This window comes from Chionomys nivalis, chromosome 2, assembly GCF_950005125.1.
Source record: "Chionomys nivalis chromosome 2, mChiNiv1.1, whole genome shotgun sequence".
NCBI classification, from domain to species: domain Eukaryota; kingdom Metazoa; phylum Chordata; class Mammalia; order Rodentia; family Cricetidae; genus Chionomys; species Chionomys nivalis.
The window spans coordinates 49890516-49912716 of record NC_080087.1 but is presented as its reverse complement, the minus strand read 5'-3'; the positions used below and the strand labels follow the sequence as shown (position 1 = coordinate 49912716).

The 22201-nt window shown below is 37.9% G+C and overlaps 1 protein-coding gene across 1 annotated transcript; it reads right to left on the bottom strand.

The window, feature by feature from the left end:
• Positions 1-2131: 2131 nt before the first annotated feature.
• On the bottom strand, positions 2132-21457 carry LOC130867648 (amine sulfotransferase-like). Its single transcript, XM_057759746.1, has 5 exons — positions 21316-21457; positions 20215-20423; positions 17218-17344; positions 15699-15793; positions 2132-2332 (listed from the first exon to the last, which is right to left on the bottom strand). The coding sequence occupies exons 1-5, from the start codon at positions 21455-21457 to the stop codon at positions 2132-2134; spliced, it is 774 nt and encodes a 257-aa protein (XP_057615729.1).
• Positions 21458-22201: the final 744 nt, after the last annotated feature.

Sequence of the window (22201 nt, the reverse complement as noted above, 5' to 3'; positions counted from 1 at the left end):
ACTCACAAGTTACAATTATGCTAATAAAAATAATTACTAAAAAGTACTATGGCCAGGTGATGGAGGTATACACCTGTAATCCCAGGAATCAGGAGGTAGAGGCAAATGGATCTCTAAGTTCACAGCCAGCCTGGTCTACAGAGTGAGTTTCAGGACAGTCAGAACTACACAGAGAAACCCTGTCACAATAAACAAACAAAAAGTACAGTGAAGGCCAGATATGTGTAAAGCATGTCACCAAGGATATTGTGGCAATGTCTTATAACTGTTTATGTTTAAGGAATACTCACAAATAAGGAAGTACAGAAACTGGACATAAGAGAGCTTGCTGCTCTACCAAAAGATCTGAGTTTTGAACACAACAAGGCTGTCCACTCTCTCCATACCTCTTTAATATAGTGCTTGAAATTCTAGCGATAGCAATAAGACAACATAAGGGGATCAAAGGGATTCAAATTGGATAGGAAGAAGTTAAACTTTCATTATTTGAAGATGATATGATAGTATACATAAGCGACCCCAAAAACTCCAGCAAAGAACTCCTATAGCGATAAACACCTTTAGTAGTGTGGTAGGATACAAGATCAATTCCAAAAAATCAGTTGCCCTCCTATACACAAAGGATAAGGAAGCAGAGAGGGAAATCAGAGAAGCATCACCCTTCACGATAGCCACAAATAGCATAAAATATCTTGGGGTAACTCTAACCAAGGAAGTGAAGGATCTATTTGACAAGAACTTTAAGTTTTTGAAGAAAGAAATTGAGGAGGAAACCAGAAAATGGAAGGATCTCCCTTACTCTTGGATTGGGAGGATCCACATAGTAAAAATGGCAATTCTACCAAGGGCAATTTATAGATTCAATGCAATCCCCATTAAAATCCCATCAAAATTCTTCACAGATTTGAGAGGACATTAATCAACTTTATATATAAAAAAAAAAACCCAGGATAGCCAAAACAATCTTATATAATAAAGGATCGTCTGGAGGCATTACCATCCCTGACTTCAAACTCTATTACAGAGCTTCAGTATTGAAAACAGCTTGGTATTGGCATAAAAACAGAGAAGTCGATCAATGGAACTGAGTAGAAGACCCTGATTTTAGCCCACAAACATATGAACACCTGATTTTTGATAAAGGAGCTAAAAGTATTCAATGGAAGAAAGAGAGCATCTTCAACAAATGGTGCTGGCAGAACTGGTTGTCAACTTGTAGAAGAATGAAAATAGATCCATATCTATCACCATGCACAAAACTCAAGTCCAAATGGATTAAAGACCTCAATATCAGTCTGAACACACTGAACCTGATAGAAGAAAAAGTGGGAAGTACTCTACAACATATGGGCACAGGAGATCACTTCCTACGTATACCCCCAGCAGCACAGACATTAAGGACAACATTGAATAAATGGGACCTCCTGAGACTGAGAAGCTTCTGTAAAGCAAAGGACACTGTCACTAAGACAAAAAGGCAACCCACTGATTGGGAGAAGATCTTCACCAACCCTGCAACAGACAAAGGTCTGATCTCCAAAATATATAAAAAAAACTCAAGAAACTAGACCTTAAAATGCTAATTAACCCAATTAAAAAATGGGGCACTGAACTGAACAGAGAATTCTCAACAGAAGAAATTCAAATGTCCAAAAGACACTTAAGGTCATGCTCAACCTCCTTAGCGATAAGGGAAATGCAAATTAAAACAACTTTGAGATACCATCTTACACCTGCCTTTGCTGGAGAGGTTGTGGAGTAAGGGGCACACAAAACATAAAACCAAAATAAAGCAAAGACAAACAAACAAACAAAAACAACATCAAGAAAACAATAGCATAATATCATTAGAGTCTTAACTTCTAACACATCTGTTGCCTAGGACAAACTGCTGACATCTTTTAAAAATTGAGTTGTGCTGCCTAAAATGTAGGAAACTCATATTAATTTAGTAAGTGAAATTGTCAGATTTTTAACTAAAACTACTACAGACCCTTCAGGTTCTGTGTTTTCTAAAATGCTTGATGCTTCCAAATGTTATTATCACCTGGAGAAATACTTTAGAAACACATATTATTTCTCCAAAGTACTTCAGAAAATCTCAACGTTTTTTTGTTTTGGCCTCTACAGACTAGTCCATTTCACCTTTGCGGAGGAATGTTCCCTGATCGTTTCTTGTCCCAATTTCCTTTTTTATAATATCGTCATAATTTGCTCGTGGGTCAGATTTCATGTTCTGAAATGTAGCTTGTCTCACAACAGTATCCACATCTTCTTCACTCAGTTCTTTCTCCAGAAAACTGCAGATTTTAAGCACTGAGCCCCTGAGGTCCTGAAAATGTCATTGGTTAAGAAGTTACTGACCTTATAATGGAGGTGTGAGTTACAGCTCAATGTGTAACATGAGCAGGTAGGATTTACTTTTGAAATGCAAAGATTGTTCAACACATGAAAACATCATAGAAACAGGGTGAAGTAAAACTGAAATTATTATTTATTGTCATTGATACAGAATAACCCGTTAATAAAACACAGCTCTTTTGAGACTCTATAGCCTATGCTGGCCTGGAATTCAGTATGTAGTCTATGCTACTCTCAAAGTTAGGCATGGTCTTCCTTTTGTAGTGTCCCATGGGCTAAGATTAGAGGTAGCAGCTACTACATCTGTCTCAATATCATTGTAAAATAAAAGCATCAGCAAATGAGCAGAAGAACTCAGGTACCTCCATTCAAATACACTGTGCATTCAATGTTTTTGGCTAGAAATATGTTTGCCTGAGAAGAATATGATAATTTTCACCTGATGTCTGCAATCAGTCAGATGCTACTATTTTCATTTAACATACTACTGGGAAATAATATGCAGATAATTTAGTCAAGAAACAGAAACATAGCATCTAAATTATGGGCAAAGAAGTAAAACTTTCTCTGTAAAATGGACAGCAGTATTTTTTCATATGTAATACAAAAACAAGGGAAAGCAAAGAATCTGCTAGAACAGTGAGATTTTACAAAACTGTGAGATATAAATCTAATCAACACACAAATATTTCTTTTTTTTTTTTTGGTTTTGTTTTTGTTTTTTTTCGAGACAGGGTTTCTCTGTGGTTTTGGAGCCTGTCCTGGAACTAGCTCTTGTAGACCAGGCTGGTCTCGAACTCACAGAGATCCACCTGCCTCTGCCTCCCAAGTGCTGGGATTAAAGGCGTGCGCCACCACCGCCCGGCCACACAAATATTTCTTGAAATTATAAATAATAATGATGACTAATGCTAAAATAAGATAAAAATACATGAACTTTGAAATGGTGGGATTAAAAAAACTTAAGAATAAATGGAGAAAAGGTTAGAGACAGGTCCATTGAAACCAACAAAACAGCAATGAGATACTCCCTGGGCTCCCTGCAGGGGCCCTACACCCTGCATACTGCCTCTCTCTTCTTGTCCCACCCAGCTTGCATCCAGAACCCTTCTTCCTTCTGCCCCCTTTCCTCTTTGGGCACATAATACCATCCAGCTCAGTCTGTCTGGCGCTGGGGGCAAATCCTCAGGGCAAGTAGGCAGGCGAGACTTCCTTTGTCTCACTGGCCTGCCTGCAACAAGCAAGGTAAGGGCTTTGTTTACAAACTACCCAACCTGCACGGAGTTCTGATCTAGGCACCAGGAGAGACAGCAGCCGGGTGAGTTTGTGACCAGCGGCGGCGGAAGCAGCCCTGGACAGGGAACTCTGAAGTTCCTCATCCCCCACCCTATACTCCCTGGGCTCCCTGCAGGGGCTCTACACCCTGCATACTGCCTCTCTCTTCTTGTCCCACCCAGCTTGCATCCAGAACCCTTCTTCCTTCTGCCCCCTTTCCTCTTTGGGCACATAACACCATCCAGCTCAGTCTGTCTGGCGCTGGGGGCAAATCCTCAGGGCAAGTAGGCAGGCGAGACTTCCTTTGGTTCACTGGCCTGCCTGCACCAAGCAAGGTAGGAGCTTTGTTTATGAACTACCCAACCTGCACAGAGATCTGATCTTGGCACCAGGAGAGCCATCAGTGGAAGAGCTAATCTGGGTACCAGGAGAGCCGTCTTTGGGCAAGGAGATCTGATATTGGTACCAGGAGAGACATCACTGGAGCACCAGGAGAGCTATCACTGCAGAGTGCCATCACTGGGAAGGTACATCAGTAGGCAAGGAGACCTGATCCGGTAAAAGAAGATCCATAGGGGAGCATTCGGAGAAAGAGATGGGCAGGCTCCAATGCAAGAATTCACCCAACAATCTGAAAAACTATATGAAACCAACAGAACCCACCGACCTCACAACAGGAGGACATGAACACCTTAATCATGAAGAAGTAGATAAAATTGACTTTATGAAAGTGATTGACGCCCTTAAACAGCATGTAAAAAATGCCCTTATAGAAATGGATGAGAAGTATAACAGAAAGTTTGAAGAACTGAGTAAATCAGTGAATGATACCCTAGGAAACCAAGGAAAAACAATCAAACAGATAATGGAAACAGTTCAAGACTTAAAAACTGAAATGGAGGCAAAGAAGAAAACACAAACAGAAGGCCAGCTAGACAGGGAAAATCTAGGTAAACGAATAGAGACTACAGAAGCAAGCATAACCAACAGAATACAAGAGATAGAAGAAAGAATCTCAGATTCTGAAGATACCATAGAGAAAATAAACACGCTGATCAAAGAAAACAGCAAGACCAACAAATTCTCATCACAAAACATTCAGGAAATATGGGACACAATAAAAAGACCAAACCTAAGAATAATAGGAATAGAAGAAGGAGAAGAAGCGCAGCTCAACGGTCCAGAAAATATATTTAATAAAATTATAGAAGAAAACTTTCCCAACCTAAAGAAAGATATACCTATGAAGGTTCAAGAAGCATACAGAACACCGAATAGGCTGGATCAAAAAAAAAACATCCTCTCACCATATAATAATCAAAACACAAAGCATACAGAATAAAGAAAGAATACTAAGAGCAGCAAAGGAAAAAGGCCAAGTTACTTATAAAGGTAAACCTATCAGACTTACACCTGACTTCTCTATGGAAACCATGAAAGCCAGAAGGTCCTGGATAGATGTACTGCAGAAACTACGAGACCATGGATGCAAGCCCAGACTACTATACCCAGCCAAGCTCTCGTTCACTATAAATGGAGAAAACAAAATTTTCCAGGATAAAAACAAATTTAAACAATACGTAGCCACAAATCCAGCCTTACAGAAAGTAATAGAAGGAAAATCATTAATCAAGGAGTCCAACAATGACCACAGTAACTCAGACATCTAGAGACCCTATACCAGCACATCTCAAAGAAGGGAAACACACAAAATACTAAAAAAAATGACCGGAGTTAACAACCACTGGTCATTAGTATCACTTAATGTCAATGGACTCAATTCACCTATAAAAAGGCACAGACTAAGAGATTGGATACGAAAACAGGATCCAACATTCTGCTGTTTACAAGAAACACACCTCAACCACAAAGACAGGCACCTACTCAGAGTCAAGGGCTGGGATAAGGCTTATCAAGGAAATGGACCTAGGAAACAAGCAGGTGTGGCCATACTAATTTCTAACAAAGTTGACTTCAAACTTAAATCAATCAGAAGAGATGGAGAGGGACATTTTCTACTCATAACAGGAACAATTCATCAGGATGAAATCTCAATCCTGAATATCTATGCCCCTAATATAAAAGCACCCACGTACGTAAAAGAAACATTGTTAAAACTCAAGGCAGCCATCAAACTGCACACATTAATAGTAGGAGACTTTAATACTCCTCTCTCACCAATGGACAGTTCAATTAGACAGAAACCTAACAGAGAAATAAGAGAATTAATGGAGGTAATGAATCAAATGGACTTAACAGACATCTATAGAATATTCCACCCAAATAGGAAAGAATATACCTTCTTCTCTGCAGCTCATGGAACCTTCTCAAAAATCGACCACATACTCGGTAACAAAGCAAACATTCACAGTTACAAAAAAATATTAATAACCACCTGTATCTTATCAGATCACCATGGATTAAAGCTAGAATTCAGCAACAATGCTACCCCCAGAAAGCCTACAAACTCATGGAAACTGAATAGTCAACTACTGAACCATACCTGGATCAAGGAAGAAATAAAGAAAGAAATTAAAGTCTTCCTTGAAGACAATGAAAATAAAGAAACAACATACTCAAACCTATGGGACACTATGAAAGCAGTCCTGAGAGGAAAGATCATAGCACTAACTGCCCACTTAAAGAAAACAGAGAAAGCAAACATTGGAGACTTAACAGCCCACCTGAAAGCTCTAGAAAAAAAAGAAGCAGACTCACCTAGAAGGGGTAGAAGACTGGAAATAATCAAACTGAGGGCTGAAATCAACAAAATAGAAACACAGAAAACAATTGAAAGAATCAATAAATCAAAAAGCTGGTTCCTGGAGAAAATCAACAATATTGATAAACCCCTATCCAAACTAATCAAACGGCAGAGAGAGAATCTGCAAATTAATAAGATCAGAAATGAAAAGGGAGACATAACCACAGACACAGAGGAAATTCAGAGAATCATTAGATCTTACTATAATAGCCTGTATGCCACAAAACTGGAAAATGTAAAAGAAATGGACACTTTTTTAGATAAGTACCATATACCAAAGTTAAACCAGGACCAGGTGAACAACTTAAATAGACCCGTTAGTCATGAAGAATTAGAAGCGGTTATCAAAAACCTCCCTTCCAAAAAAAGTCCAGGACCAGATGGTTTCAATGCGGAATTCTACCAGAACTTCCAAGAAGACCTAATACCTATACTCCTTAAGGTATTTCACAATATAGAAACAGAAGAGTCATTGCCAAATTCCTTTTATGAAGCTGCAGTAACCCTGATACCAAAACCACACAAAGACCCAACCAAGAAAGAAAATTACAGGCCAATCTCACTCATGAACATCGACGCAAAAATCCTCAACCAAATTCTGGCAAACCGAATCCAAGAACACATTAGAAAAATTATCCATTATGATCAAGTAGGCTTCATACCAGAGATGCAGGGCTGGTTTAACATACGCAAATCAATCAATGTAATCCATCATATAAATAAACTGAAATAAAAAAACCATATGATCGTTTCATTAGACGCTGAAAAAGCATTTGACAAAATTCAACATCCCTTTATGATAAAAGTCTTGGAGAGATTAGGGATACAAGGGTCATACCTAAATTTAATTAAAGCTATATACAGCAAGCCGACAGCTAATATCAAATTAAATGGAGAGAAACTTAAAGCCATCCCACTAAAATCAGGAACACGCCAAGGCTGTCCACTCTCTCCATACCTCTTCAATATAGTTCTCGAAGTTTTAGCAATAGCAATAAGACAACATAAAGGGATAAAGGGGATTCAAATTGGAAAGGAAGAAGTTAAACTTGCATTATTTGCAGATGATATGATAGTGTACATGAGCGACCCCAAAAACTCCACCAAAGAACTCCTACAGCTGATAAACGCCTTTAGTAATGTGGCAGGATACAAGATCAACTCCAAAAAATCAGTCGCCCTCTTATACACAAAGGATATGGAAGCAGAGGGGGAAATAAGAGAATCATCACCTTTCACGATAGCCACAAAAAGCATAAAATATCTTGGGGTAACGCTAACCAAGGAAGTGAAAGATCTATTTGACAAGAACTTTAAGGCATTGAAGAAAGAAATTGAAGAGGATACCAGAAAATGGAAGGATCTCCCTTGCTCCTGGATTGGGAGGATTAACATAGTAAAAATGGCAATTCTACCAAGGGCAATATATAGATTCAATGCAATCCCCATTAAAATCCCATCAAAATTTTTCACAGATCTTGAAAGGACAATAATCAACTTTTTATGGAGAAACAAAAAACCCAGGATAGCCAAAACAATCTTATACAATAAAGGGTCGTCTGGAGGCATTACCATCCCTGACTTCAAACTCTATTACTGAGCTACAGTAATGAAAACAGCGTGGTACTGGCATAAAAACAGAGCAGTCGACCAATGGAATCGTATGGAAGACCCGGATTTTAACCCACAAACCTATAAACAACTAATTTTTGATAAAGGAGCTAAAAGTATACAATGGAAGAAAGAAAGCATCTTCAACAAATGGTGCTGGCAAAATTGGATGTCAACCTGTAGAAGAATGAAAATAGATCCATATCTATCACCATGCACAAAACTCAAGTCCAAATGGATCAAAGACCTCAATATCAATCTGAACACACTGAACCTGATAGAAGAGAAAATGGGAAGTACCCTACAAGATATGGGCACAGGAGATCGCTTCCTATGTATAACCCCAGCAGCACAGACATTAAGGGCAACATTGAATAAATGGGACCTCCTGAAACTGAGAAGCTTCTGTAAAGCAAAGGACACTGTCATTAAGACAAAAAGGCAGCCTACTGACTGGGAGAAGATCTTCACCAACCCCGCTACAGACAAAGGTCTGATCTCCAAAATTTATAAAGAACTCAAGAAACTAGACTTTAAAAGGATAATTAACCCAATTAAAAAATGGGGCACTGAACTGAACAGAGAATTCTCACCAGAAGAAGTTAAAATGGCCAAAAGATACTTAAGGTCATGCTCAACCTCCTTAGCGACCAGAGAAATGCAAATCAAAACAACTTTGAGATATCATCTTACACCTGTCAGAATGGCTAAAATCAAAAACACCAAGGATAGCCTTTGCTGGAGAGGTTGTGGAGAAAGGGGTACCCTCATCCATTGCTGGTGGGACTGCAAACTTGTGCAACCACTTTGGAAATCAGTGTGGCGGTTTCTTAGAAAAATTGGGATCAACCTACCCCTGGACCCAGCAATAGCACTCTTGGGCATATACCCAAGAGATGCCCTATCATATGACAAAAGCATTTGTCCAACTATGTTCATAGCAGCATTATTTGTAATAGCCAGAACCTGGAAGCAACCTAGATGCCCTTCAATAGAAGAATGGATGAAGAAAGTGTGGAATATATATACATTAGAGTACTACTCTGCGGTAAAAAACAATGACTTCTCGAATTTTGCATGCAAATGGATAGAAATAGAAAATACGATCCTGAGTGAGGTAACCCAGACCCAAAAAGAAGATCATGGGATGTACTCACTCATAATTGGTTTCTAGCCATGGATAGGGGCCACTGAGTCTATATTTTGTGATCCTAAAGAAGCTAAACAAGAGGGTAACCCCAAGGAAAAACATATAGATATCCTCCCAGCTATGGGAAATAGACAAGATTGATGGGCAAAAAATTGGAATTTGGTGGGTGGGGTGGGATGGGGATGAGGGGTGATGGGGAGAGAAAAGTGAGAAGGAGAGGATGAGGGGAACTGGGGGAATCGGGGTGATTGGGGTTAAAGGAAGGTTGGATTGGGGAGCAGGGAAACTCATACCTTAGTTAAGGGAGCCACCTAAGGGTTGGCAAGAGACTTGAACCTGGAATGGCTACCAGATGCCCAGGGCAATGTCCCCAGTTAGTTCATTGGGGCACCTGAGGATAGGGAACCTGAAATGAACCTATCCTATAATCATACTGATGAATATCTTGCATATCGCCATAGAACCTTCATCTAGCGATGGATGGAGATAGAGACAGAGACCCACACTGGAGCACCGGACTGAGCTCCCAAGGTTATAATGAGGAGCAGAAGGAGAGAGAACATGAACAAGGAAGTCAGGACCATGAGGGGTGCACCCAACCACTGAGACAGGGGGGCCGATCTATTGGGAGCTCACCAAGGCCAGCTGGACTGCTACTGAAAAAAACATGGCACAAAACCGGACTCTCTGAATGTGGTGGACAATGAGAGCTGACGAGAGGTCAAGGAGAATGGCACAGGAACTTTCATCTGGCGATGGATCGAGAGAGAGACAGAGACCCAATTTGGATCAACCGTCTGAGCTCTTAAGGTCCAAATGAGGAGCAGAAGGAGGGAGAACATGAGCAAGGAAATCAGGACCACGAGGCGTGCACCCACCCACAGTGACAGTGGAACTGATCTATTGGGAGCTCTCCAAGGCCAGCTGGACTGGGACTGAATAAGCATGGGTTGAAACTGGACTCTCTGAACAAGGCGGACAATGAAGGCTGATGAGAAGCCAAGGACAATGGCACTAGGTTTTGATCCTAATACATGAACTGGCTTTGTGGGAGCGTAGCCTGTTTGGATGCTCACCTTCCTGGACCTAGATAGAAGTGGGAGGACCTTGGTCTTCCTGTAGAGCAGGGAATTTGGACTGCTCTTCAGTATCGAGAGGGAGGGGGAGTGGACTAGGGGGAGGAGAAAAGGAGTGGGGATAGGGTGAGGGGAGCGGGGGGAGGGGGCAATATGTGGGAGGAGGGGGAGGGAAATGGGAAACGGGGAGCAGTTGGAAATTTTAATTAAAAAAGAAAAAAAACAGCAATGAAAGAAAAAGAAACATAAAGGAACAGAACAGCATCCTACACTCATGAACTGTAGGACAGTTATTATTTATTTATTTATTTATTTATTTATTTATTTATTTATTTATTTTTTGCACTAGAATTTCTCTGACTTTTGGAGCCTGTTCTTGATCTCATTCTGTAGACCATGCTGACCTTGAACTCACAGAGATACCTCACCTCTGCCTCTTGAGTGCTGGAATTAAAGCGTGTGCCACCACTGCCCAGCAGGACAGTTATTTAAAGATGCTATACAAACTAAACCACAATTTTTATGTAGTCTGTAACAAAATTGTTTTGTCTTTTCATTTTTGCAAAGAAAAGGAAGAAGAGAAATCTGTGCAAAATTCATATAAAATTTTGACACCTCATAGGAGCTAGTTCTTTCTTTTAACATGTGTGCCTCAAGGATTGCAGTTAGCTCATCAGGACTGGCAGGGAACCCTTTACCTACTGAAACTTTGCAACCCACAAGAAGTATTTAAATGTCAAGGTAATTCTAACAATATGGTTATGACTTGAATACAGAAATACACCAACAGAACAGACTAGACTTTTCAGTAAATAATTTCTCACTTATAATGGATAAGTGATTTTTGATATGGGCTACCAAGAATATTAAATAGGAAAGGTCATTCATTTCTACAAATGTTCTTGGGTAAAACAGATGTCCCTAAGCTGAATTCTCACCTTACAATGTATTTCAATCAAATGAAAATTGGCCAAACATAAAAGCAAGGGCCTAAGCTATCATGCTCGTAGAGATACTTAAAAGGAATGGCTTACTGCACAGGATTTCACAGTGGTGTTCTCAATATCCCTCCCCAAGTACAGAGGCATAGAGGAGTGATTTATATCATAGCCAACAAGGGGAGCTCACCACTTGTGTACTATTATGATGACTATTCCTTATCAAATGACAGATATTCCTTATCAAATGACAAAATCATAAGTGCTTGTGCTGCTGGTAGAAATATAAATTGGTTCATTTGCAAAGGGAAACTTATGATGCTGGCTTCACGAAACAAAAGCCCAATCACTGTATGATTCAGCAACTTTCACTTCTGATTCCAAACAACTGAACCCAAAATTTCTGAAACATTTGTGCATCCGTATTCACAGCGTCAGTATGCACAACAGGTAAAATGTGGAAACAAGCCAAACTTATATAGATTATAGAACATAAATACAGTGGGATGTGCAGACAGAGAGAAGGAATTCTGATATAGGATGCAATAAGCCTTGATGACATTGAGGACATCACAGTAAATAAAGTAAGTCAATAAAAATACAGCTGCATGTCTCTACTCATGCCAAGTACTAAGCTTAAAGAAATTAATGAAGGAAGAACATAGCGAGGTTATATTTAGGGCTGAGAGGAGAAAAATAGAAGTTATGCTTTAACCATCCTAGGGTTCATCTTGCCAAAAAGAATTTGGATAGTGGACATGACAAATGGTTACATAACAAGTCATGATTGTGAAATGGTGCATTTCACATTATGGATTTTGAAATCATAATGAAGAGTGCATTTGGGGTTAATATCTTGAGTGGGAGTATAGTAGTTGTTTATGACAGATTAGTTTTACCCAGAGAAGTTGTGGCATTCTTCATGATGAAGAAGCACTACCCCCAATTCACGAACAAAAATAATAAGAATGAAAGTTGAGCTTCTGAGAAGTCTATACATTTAATACAGAAAACAGAGATGAATTTACATCTGGGGACCAGATGGTTTAGGGCTCTGCTAAGATGACTTGAGTACATTAGTCTCCATCTTTGTGTGTGTTCATTTGAGGAGAAAACTTAGAGTGTAGTTTTGAAAAATAATAGGATCCTAATGCTAAGTGATTTACAGAAATGGCTTTGATGAACAATGACTGACCACAAAACCAGGAACAGAAAGAACATGAAAACAGAACAATGCAGCTGAAAGAATGAGAAAAATGATGATAAAGTTCTGGATGCTGCCAATAATGGAGTTATTGGCAATATTTTAACATAATATTATATTCACGGAGGTAAAAGATAAAAATATAAAATGCCTCAACCCAATCCTATAAATGAGAATGAATTAAAAACAAACTGTGTTTAATTAATAAAAAGTAAATCTCAGTGAATAATTTTAGTACAAGCTTCAACTCAGATGAACTCAGCAAAATCAAACATGGAGCAAGGAGTAGGAGCAAACTCTCAGAATAATACAGGATGTAAAGTCAAAGATGTTGGCCCCTGTATGGAGAACTCTGCCTCTCTTAGGTGAGGTGACACACACCTTTAATTCCAAGATTCAGGAGGCAGAAGCAGTTGGATCTCTCTAAGTTCAAGGCTAGACTGGTCTAAATAAAGCATTCTAGACAAGCTAGGACTACATACTGAGATGCTATCTCCATAAAAGGAATAAATTAACAAAAATACAGTGTTTTGTATGTGAAACAGTTCATTAGACTCGTGTGACTTTCATGTTCTTTGTGTAGGATAGGTTTTCAACAAAAGAGACATTTCCTCAATCCTCCTTTTCTCTGTTCATAATTCTGAGACACATTTTTTTGAAAGAGCAAACTATTTTTCATATAAATCTAGGAACACCTCTCTGATTTTCCCCATATTCAATCTTCAGTGACTACTAACCTAAGGCACATAGTACAGATGCAATTTTTTTATTGCAGACTTCAACCAGTTGGAATGTACAAATGAAAAAAACACATGGGTAGGAAAAATTAAGTTCCTCATATCCCAGAAGGATTTGTCATTAAGTGGATTCTGATGTCTATTCAGGTAAATTAAAATATCTAGATTCTTTTGTTTGTTCATTTTAAAGGAAAATACCTGTGGAAAAGACAAGCATTCAGTTCAAGGAGTTATTAGGACATGAATCATAATTCTACCATGTATTTAGAGAATTGAATATATAGGTTATTTTAGAACCCCACAAAATGTATCTCTCCCTAATAGTAAGCCTCATCTTTTCTCTAAACAATGACTGTTCTTATCAATGAGGATAAATTTTTGCTATATTTTTATATTCCCATAAATAGGAATTTTTTAATACTGCATTCTATCCAAGATGTTGTTCTTGAAAAAGGAAAACAGAAATGTTCCTGTATAGTCATGAAATTCCTAGGGATGGCCCTTCTCACTAGTTTCATTTCATTCACTGGGGTAATAATCATTGGAGAAGCAAGCATGAAGGTTTAGACAAAAATACAATGTTTCGCAGCAATGGGCAAGGAAGACACCAAAACTATCTTAACTTTGCTGGAAATATAATTGCTAGAGAATATCGGGAGTTTTCTCTCTCTTTAAAAAATATTGATTTCAGTTATAATTATGGGCATGATGTGTGAGTATAGCCAGTAGGTAAATCTTCACCTATATTTTGTCTACTCACATTTACCATTTTCACTCTTAAACTCATGGTAGGGAATGATATTTCAAAGAGACTAATTTTGCTCCATTGCTATGAATTTTTTTATAACTCTTAATGTCTCTTCATCACTTCGGGATTACAGAAATAATCATTAGCATGACCCACAGAACATGCGCAGTCCTGACTCCGGTCTCACATACTAGTTTCTTGTTCCTCACCCCACACCTTTGATGTCCTTTCCTTACTTGTATTGTACTGAATTGCTTCAAATAAAATTATTCTTGTGTTTTGTTTTTACCCATTTTCTTTTAGTTAGTTTATATATATTAAGTTGTAAATCTCATGTTACATTTACTGCCCAGAAAAGCCATTATCTTCAGTTATACCAGAAAACTTTATATGAATGCTGACATCATATTTGACATATCTTTAATAACTACCCTTACTAGTCTAAAATCTCTAAACATTTAAAAATTTTAGTGTGTATGTGTATGTATGCATGTGAGCATGCAACGTGCTTGCTACATGATGGGATCTTGTGCCATGGTGCATGGGTGAAGCTCAGAAGACAAATTTAAGGAGTTATTTCTGGTTTTCCATCTTTATGGAAGCTGTGAGGATTGAATTTGGTTTGTCAGGCACACATTGGAAGCCCCTTTACCCACTTTGCCCTGTCACCAGGCAAGATACACTTATGGATTTTTACTTTGGTATTTGCTTTTTGACTGTTTGCCTTCCTTGTTAACTCATGGAGTCTTCAAAAAGGTAAGTCCTAAAACTGTCACAGAGAAGACCTTCACTTATTTTTCATTAATCAATATGTCAATAAGTACCAGAGTTTGGTAAACTTTAACTCTTTTTCTTTGATTTAAAGTAACCGTTTAATTGTGAACAATCAAAAAATATTCTCTATATTCATCTGAGAGTTGCTCCAAGATTATTTTTTTTTTAACAAAACAGAACTTTTCCCATCAGTCAAATTATTGTCTATGGCTCTAAATGTTCACATTTTAAGGTAGATACATGCCTTGCTGCTATTTGCTGGCCTTTAGTAGTGAGCTTGGGAAACTATAGTAAAATGGGTTATCATGTCAGCTCTAGCCTCCCTGAGAAAATAGCCAAAGGAAATGAAGTCACCATTTAAAACCTTACTGTTATCTAGGTTATTGCTATACATCTTCAGCTACAAGACATGGACTTGGCCTAATGTCCACCAACAGATGAAAGAGTAAAGAATTTATAATATATATCATATACAATAATAAAATAAAATATATTATTATTCAGATATAAAAATGACATAAAATTCTGTCATCTGCAGTAAAATGTATGAAATTAAGGACATCAGGTTAAGTTCATAAGCCAGACAATGAGACAAATTTCTTGTGTTTTCTTATATGTTGAAACTTAAAAGTCAACCTTAAACTACTTTTAATTGTTTTTGTGTTTAGCGGTAATTGAGGAAGGTCTCAGGGGGAAGAAATGAATGCCAAAAACATGACAAAATAAGAATAATGTATATTCTATTCACGGGCAAGAATATAACATCAAATTCTACTAATGAATGTAATTAACATGTGATAATAAAGTTTTTAATTTTGGAAGCCATTGGTGCTGTGAAGTTTGGGGTTCCCTTTGATACATAAAAAAGGATCACAAACGATGACTTCACAGGGAGAAGAGAGTACAGAAGAAGTCCAGTGAATGAGGTAGAGGCTGGACATTAGGAATCATCTCCAACAAAAAGCCCAAAACAAAATTAAAGTATGAAGATATCTTGGAGAATATGCTTTCAATCTAGAGAAGAACTGTGTAAAAGAAATCATTTTAAAATACAACTTACCTTCTTCATATCTTCATAGTTCAGGAACATAATATTAAAGTCATGTCTGTGTTCATACCAGCCTCTTATGTGGTCAAACCAATTGCTTCCTACCACTGGGAAGAAAAGAAACAAGTGAGAATGCCAAGCTGTGTGTCCATGCAGTGACCAATAAACTCCGAGCCTTGTTTTTTTTTTTTTTTTTTTTTTTGGTTTTCGAGACAGGTTTCTCTGTAGCTTTGGTGCCCGTCCCGGAACTAGCTCTTTTAAACCAGGCTGGCCTCAAACTCCCAGAGTTCTGCCTGCCTCTGCCTCCCGAGTGCTGGGATTAAAGGCGTGTGCCACCACCGCCCAGCTGAGCCTTTTTTTCTGGTTTGGAATTTTTAGAAATAAAATGGGGGGCCTCAAATGGACATCTATATCTCTATTTTTAAAATGTTTAATAGTTTATGAGAGACAATTACCCGACATTTATAGAAACCTGTCTATATAATGTTACTAAAGGAGTATGAAAGAAATAATAGATAAATAAAGGGCATGAGGCTGCAGGTGGCTTTAAGGCACACAGGTCTTTTTCCTTCTTCTCCACAGAGGGCACAAGTCTCTGTTTCTCCTCTTGTTTACTCTCAGTAGTGGTCAGAATCTATCATCTTACAAGCAAGTGAAATTCTGATTCCACTTGTGATGTGATGTGGGATAATGCTCTTGTACCCTGTAAAGATTTGTCACTTGTATTGGTTTAATAAAATGCTGATTGGCCAGTATCCAGGCAGGAAGTATAGGTGGAGTGCGCACACCAGAAAAATTCTGAGAAAAGAAAAGGCAGAGATAGTCATCATACAGAGGAAGCAAGATGAAAATGCTGCACTGAGAAAAGATACCAAGTCAAGTATTTGAATAGATAGAAGAATTATGGGTTAATTTAAGTTGTAAGAGTTAGTTAATAATAAGCCTGATCTAATAGGCCAAAATAAATTAATATGTAATTAATATAAACCTCTGTGGTTTTTGGGGGACTGAATGACTATGGGCCCATGTAGAACAGTAACTTCTGTCTACAGTGTTGAGCCTCTTGCCTTAATTAATCCACCTATGTAGAGGAATGAACAATTCCACTGCAGCAGCATAAAGTCATACACAGGCTCATGCAAAACATTCAACCACCCTCAGCATTTGCTCTTACATAATGGATTATTCTACTTTTGCACTAGTTGGAAGTAATTGATAGAATATCTGTAAACCAAAATAGTTTTTACATGACATGCCTTTGTAATCCTGGCAATCCTCAAATGGTGCATAAAGATAGAAAAGCCATTTGATAGCATAGAGTTGACATACCCTTGTCAGTAGAGATACGTTCTTTGTTTTTGTTTTTTGTTTTTCTGATATTGTTTTTCTTGTCTAGTATTTTTTGTTGTTCCTTTAAAAAAGAATTGCCCTGCTCCATTTCTTTAAGTTATGTTCTGTAAGTCTGAGAATTTGACTTACTGTTACCTTTTGTGTGATTCATTTGAGTCTGGGTTGATTAATTAATACTTACCTCTTCCATCTAGAAATGTTTGCATAAATGTTTCTATAGTATTTGAGGCTTCAAGTATAACCATCAAATTTGAATAATGAAAGTAGGAAGTCAAAACATCTTTAGGATTTCTGTAGATATAAAGAATCTGTAGATAGAATTGTGGAATTATTTCTTTAAGCAAATCTTGGTTATGCTTATAAGTTTTTAAATACAATTTTATAATATTTGATTGTGACAATAAGTGCAATTTTTTATTCTAGTCTTTGAGCTATACAAAGTCAAGTGCTTATTATTTATATTTTGGTGTTCCACAGAGTACTGTAATAAACAACCTTTCTCTATGGCATTTCATGTTTACGAATGTAGCTCAAAAGGAGGTTAAGATCATGTGGGTACACCGACTAAAACAGTCTACCTGAGCTAATGGTAACTCACCAACTCCAACCCAACATGGAAGGAATAAGCATATGTCCAAACTAGTCCCATTGAGTGGGGCTGACAGTTGTATGGCTGGGGCAGTCTGAGGGGCCAGTGGCAGTGGCACCAGGATTTATTCCTACTGCTTGTACTGGCTTTTTGGGAAACTTCTCTCTTTGGATGGATACCTTGCTCAATCTAGGGAGAGTTGAGAGGGCCTTGGACTTTGCCCAAAGCAATGTACCTTGTTCTTTCTGAGAAGTGGATAGGGAGTGAACAGTGGTAAATTGAGTGAATGGGAGGAGGGGAGGGATTGGAGATAAATCTGAAAACAAAAACTAATAATCATATTGGTGTAACTAGTTATCAACTTATAATCTTTAAAAATGAGTTTTTCCTTCATATCTTTCAGAAAATTAATTTAAACATGAGATGAGAGCTTAAGTAGTATAAAAACTCACATAGAAATAATAATATGTGGGCATCTGTCCACAACATTAAAACCTGGGTATCTACTGCAGGAGGAGGAGCTCATGCCAGCTCTGGCTACATGAAATACTCTCTTAAGAAAAGGAAATAATGTAAGGGATGGAGGAAAAGAATAAGAAAGAAAAGCCAAAACCCAAAGAACATATCTCAATAAACCCCTTAAAGTCAAGAATACCATGAAAAAAAAAAACCAATCAAACAAGTGAAAGAAATGGTTCAAGACTTGAAAATTCAAATAGACGCCATAAAGAAAACAAAAACTGAGGAAATTCTAAATGTGGAAAATCAGTGTAAATGAGCAGGAACTACAAATGCAAGCATAACCAACAGAATGAAAGAGTTGGAAGAGAGTCTTGGGCACTGACTATAAAATAGAGAAAAAAGTTTCATCAGTCAAAGAAAAAAATTAATCCAATAAATTCTTAGCACAAAACATCCAGGAAATCAATGACGCCATGAAACGACCAAACCTAAAAATAATAGGGATTGAAGAAGGAGAATACCAGCTCAAAGGCATAGAAAATATTCATCAAAATCATAGAAACCTTTCCCACCCTAAAGAAGGAAATGCCTATGAAGGTACAAGAAACATGCAGAACACCCATTACATTAGACCCCCCCCCAAAAAAAAGTCCTCTCGCCATATAGTAATCAAAACACTAAACATACAGAATAAAGGAAAGAAAATATTAAGATCTCCTTGGTAAACTGGGAGGAGGGTATAAGGGAGGAGTTGGAAAATAAAAACATGATGAATCAACAAGACCGAGTTAGGGATGAACAATGAGGAAGATATCTTTATAGAGGAAGTTAGGGAGAATAAACCTGGTACTAGAGAAATTCTCAGGAATCCATGAGGACGACTCCATCCCAGACTCCTAGTAATAGTGGAGAGGGTATCTGAAAGGGCCTTTTTGTTTATTCAGATTAATGACTACCCTAATTGTCATCATAGATTCTACATCCATTAACTGATGGAAGCTGATGCAGTGACCCACAGTCAAGCACTGAGCTGAGTTCCTGGAGTTCATTTGAAGAGAGGGAGGACAGATCAAAATAACAAAGGATGTCAAGACCGTGATGGAAAATCCCAAATTGACACCTCACCTGAACAAGTGGGTACTCTGAGACTATAGACTGACAGGTGAGGAACCTGCATGGGACTGAACTAGACCCTCTAAATGTGGGTGACAAATATGTGGTTTGATCTTTTGGAGGGGGCCTGGCAGTCACACCAGGACCTATCCCAGGTGCATGAATCTGCTTTTCAGAGTCAGTTCCCTATATTGGGATACCTTACTCAGGCTTGATATTAGGGGTAGGGGCTTGCTCCTGCCTCAAATTAGTATTCCAGACCTTGTTATTTTCTGAAGGAAGGCCTTTCTCCCTCTGAGAAACGGATGGGAAATGGGAAGAGGGGAGGTAGGGAATGGAAGAAAAGATTAGAGAGAAAAGCAGTGTTGGTATATGGAATGAAAATTAATTTTTAACAAAAAATATGAAAAATAACAATGAAAAGAAAAATCAGTTATATAAAACTAAAATTGAGAATGTTGTTGATGAAAACACAAACAATGGGGATAAGGCAAAATAGATTCATATCTAGAAGTGATAGAAAGCAAACTGACCAGAAGAATGTAGTAAAATATCGGGCTAATTATAGACACTTTCCACACAAACAAAAGTAATGATGGCCAATAAACATCCAACATGGTTGCTTCCATTATTAGGATGAGGATCAACTTAAAATACATTTGAGACACCTCTTCCTAGATGCCATATTGATAAACATCTAAAAGTCTGATATGTCACGTTACTAGGGAAACGCTAAGAAGTCATCTATTGAGCATTTCTGCAAGAAATGACAAATACACTTTCTTCAGAATTACTGCACCACCTTTGTAAGTGGAGTACTCTGGTCACTGTGGCTCTGCAGCTCTATTCATGGGTGTGGGTTCTAGTGAAGCTGCTGGGAGGGTACCAGGAGACACACTCAAGAACGTTCATATCAGCTGCATCACAGTGATAACACATTGGAATAGCCTAATTATTCAGTACTTAGAGAAGGTATTTCTCGGGTACAGTAAATCAATAATCTCTATGGCATACTTTGACTTTTTTGTTCTTGAAAACTTTTGGCACCAAATAATACGGGAGGTGGGAAGAAAAGATACGAGGTGATGGCATTTTGGCAAAGTCCACATTATGATTGTTGCACTCAAAGAATGGTGCTCTGTCTATTGTTTGGATGTTTTCAGTGTTGTTCCGGTGGCCCTCAAAATAAATCAGGCTGAGGATCTGCTGTGTCCAGACAGTACCTGTAAAAACAAATAACAATCTCATTTTAGATCCTAAAGTAGGTTTTAATAATGAATACCAAATGTCATCCATTTTAAAAATAATTTGGAGCTCTCTTTTCCTTTAGCACCTTAGTCATGCCCCTATTTCATTCCCCTTTGTCTGTAATGAACACTCAAGTCAGTAATGATGAACTGTGCAACTCTTTGTTCCCTTTTCACTTACAAAGATGTCGTTATTGGTAATGAGAATCCAGATAATTGTTGTAGTATTGTTGAAATGACAGTGTGTGGAAAGGAGAATATTTATGCACTTATTATCAAACCAAAATACCGGGCAGTGGTGGCACACACCTTTAATCCCTGTAGTCACAAGCCAGAGTTAGATGGATCTCTGTGAGTTCGAGGCCAGTCTGGTCTACAAGAGCTAGGTGTAGGACAGGTTCCAAAGTGACAGAGAAACCCTATCTTGAAAAAACAAAACCCAATTTGTGTGAGAGTCCCCTGTGTGTGCTATGATTAACATTAATGAATAAAGAAACTGCCTTGTTTTGTTTATAGGGCAAAACTTAGGTAGGTAGTGAAGACAGAACTGAATGCTGTGAGAAAGAATGGTGGTGCCCAGGACATGCCATAGCTCCTCTGTAGGAGATAGAAGTTCCGAAACTTTGCTGGTAGGCCATGACCTTGTGGTGATATACAGATTAATAGAAGTGGATTTAATTAAGATGTAAGAGTTAGCCAATAAGAAGCTAGAGCTAATGAGCCAAGCAGTGATTTAATTAATACAGTTTCTATGTGATTATTTTGGTTCTGGGCAGCTGGGACAAACAAGCAGATCCCTGCAACTCAAAATAAAACAAACAAACAAAAAACAAAGACAAATGCCATATGACCTATTTATGCCACTCACCAGATTTTGGATATGTGACTATGAAGACATCATCATCTCTAATTTCCTGATTATCCATGTTTTCCACTATGTTCATTTTAACTAAAGTTCTTTCAAAGTTATAGCCTCTGAAGTTAAGTAAATATTCATCTTGTTTGTCCATAGTGATTTACCTAGAAGGAAAAATTACAAAATTTTCTTCACTATCATACTATTTTCCAATAGTGAGTAATGCTTTTGAGTGGTCTACATGTGCCAAGCACCATTGAAATGTCCCTCACTTATTAATATTTACTATAATAAGCACTTACATATGCTATATTATTTAAATTTAAAAGAATCTTATGTTACTACATATTTATTATTACTCTATAAAATATGAAGAAACAAACAGCAGGAAGTTAGAAAGATTTTTCTCTAATTCCAGATGGAAAAGGTGATCTTAATTCTAAACATACAGGAAATTAGGGTATAGAGGATGCAACCAATCAAGTTATTCAAGGTTGTCCAGCTCGTCAAGTTAGAAAGAAGACAGCAAACAATTGGGGTAGAGTACGTTTTTGTAACTGAAGTGTTTCTTTGTAAAATAAATTTTTATTTTTTATATAGGGGCCATAATATACAGGTCGATATATCTACATTGTATGGCAGCCAAAATTCTAAGCAACCTTCGGGGCACAATTTGCACCTGCCACATAGAAGGTGGTCACCTAACCTTTTTAGACAACCTGTTGCCATCCTAAACAAAAGGTTAGAATATGCTAATGTCACTCTGCTCCTTCTATTGTAATTTAGGAGGTTGCATGAGGAAAGTTGTTAATTCAGTCTATATGATAGAGCAGCCATAGTTGTGGAAGTTACCTAACTTATTCAGACCTGCTACCCAGGAAACAGAATGATAATGAAT

Coding starts and splice junctions, on each gene's coding strand:
- LOC130867648 (XM_057759746.1), bottom strand. CDS start 21,457: ATGGACAAACAAGATGAATATTTACTTAACTTCAGAGGCTATAACTTT. Junction 20,424..21,315: donor AGTCACATATCCAAAATCTG/GTGAGTGGCATA, acceptor TTGTTTTTACAG/GTACTGTCTGGACACAGCAG. Junction 15,794..17,217: donor AACATTTCTAGATGGAAGAG/GTAAGTATTAAT, acceptor TTTTCTTCCCAG/TGGTAGGAAGCAATTGGTTT.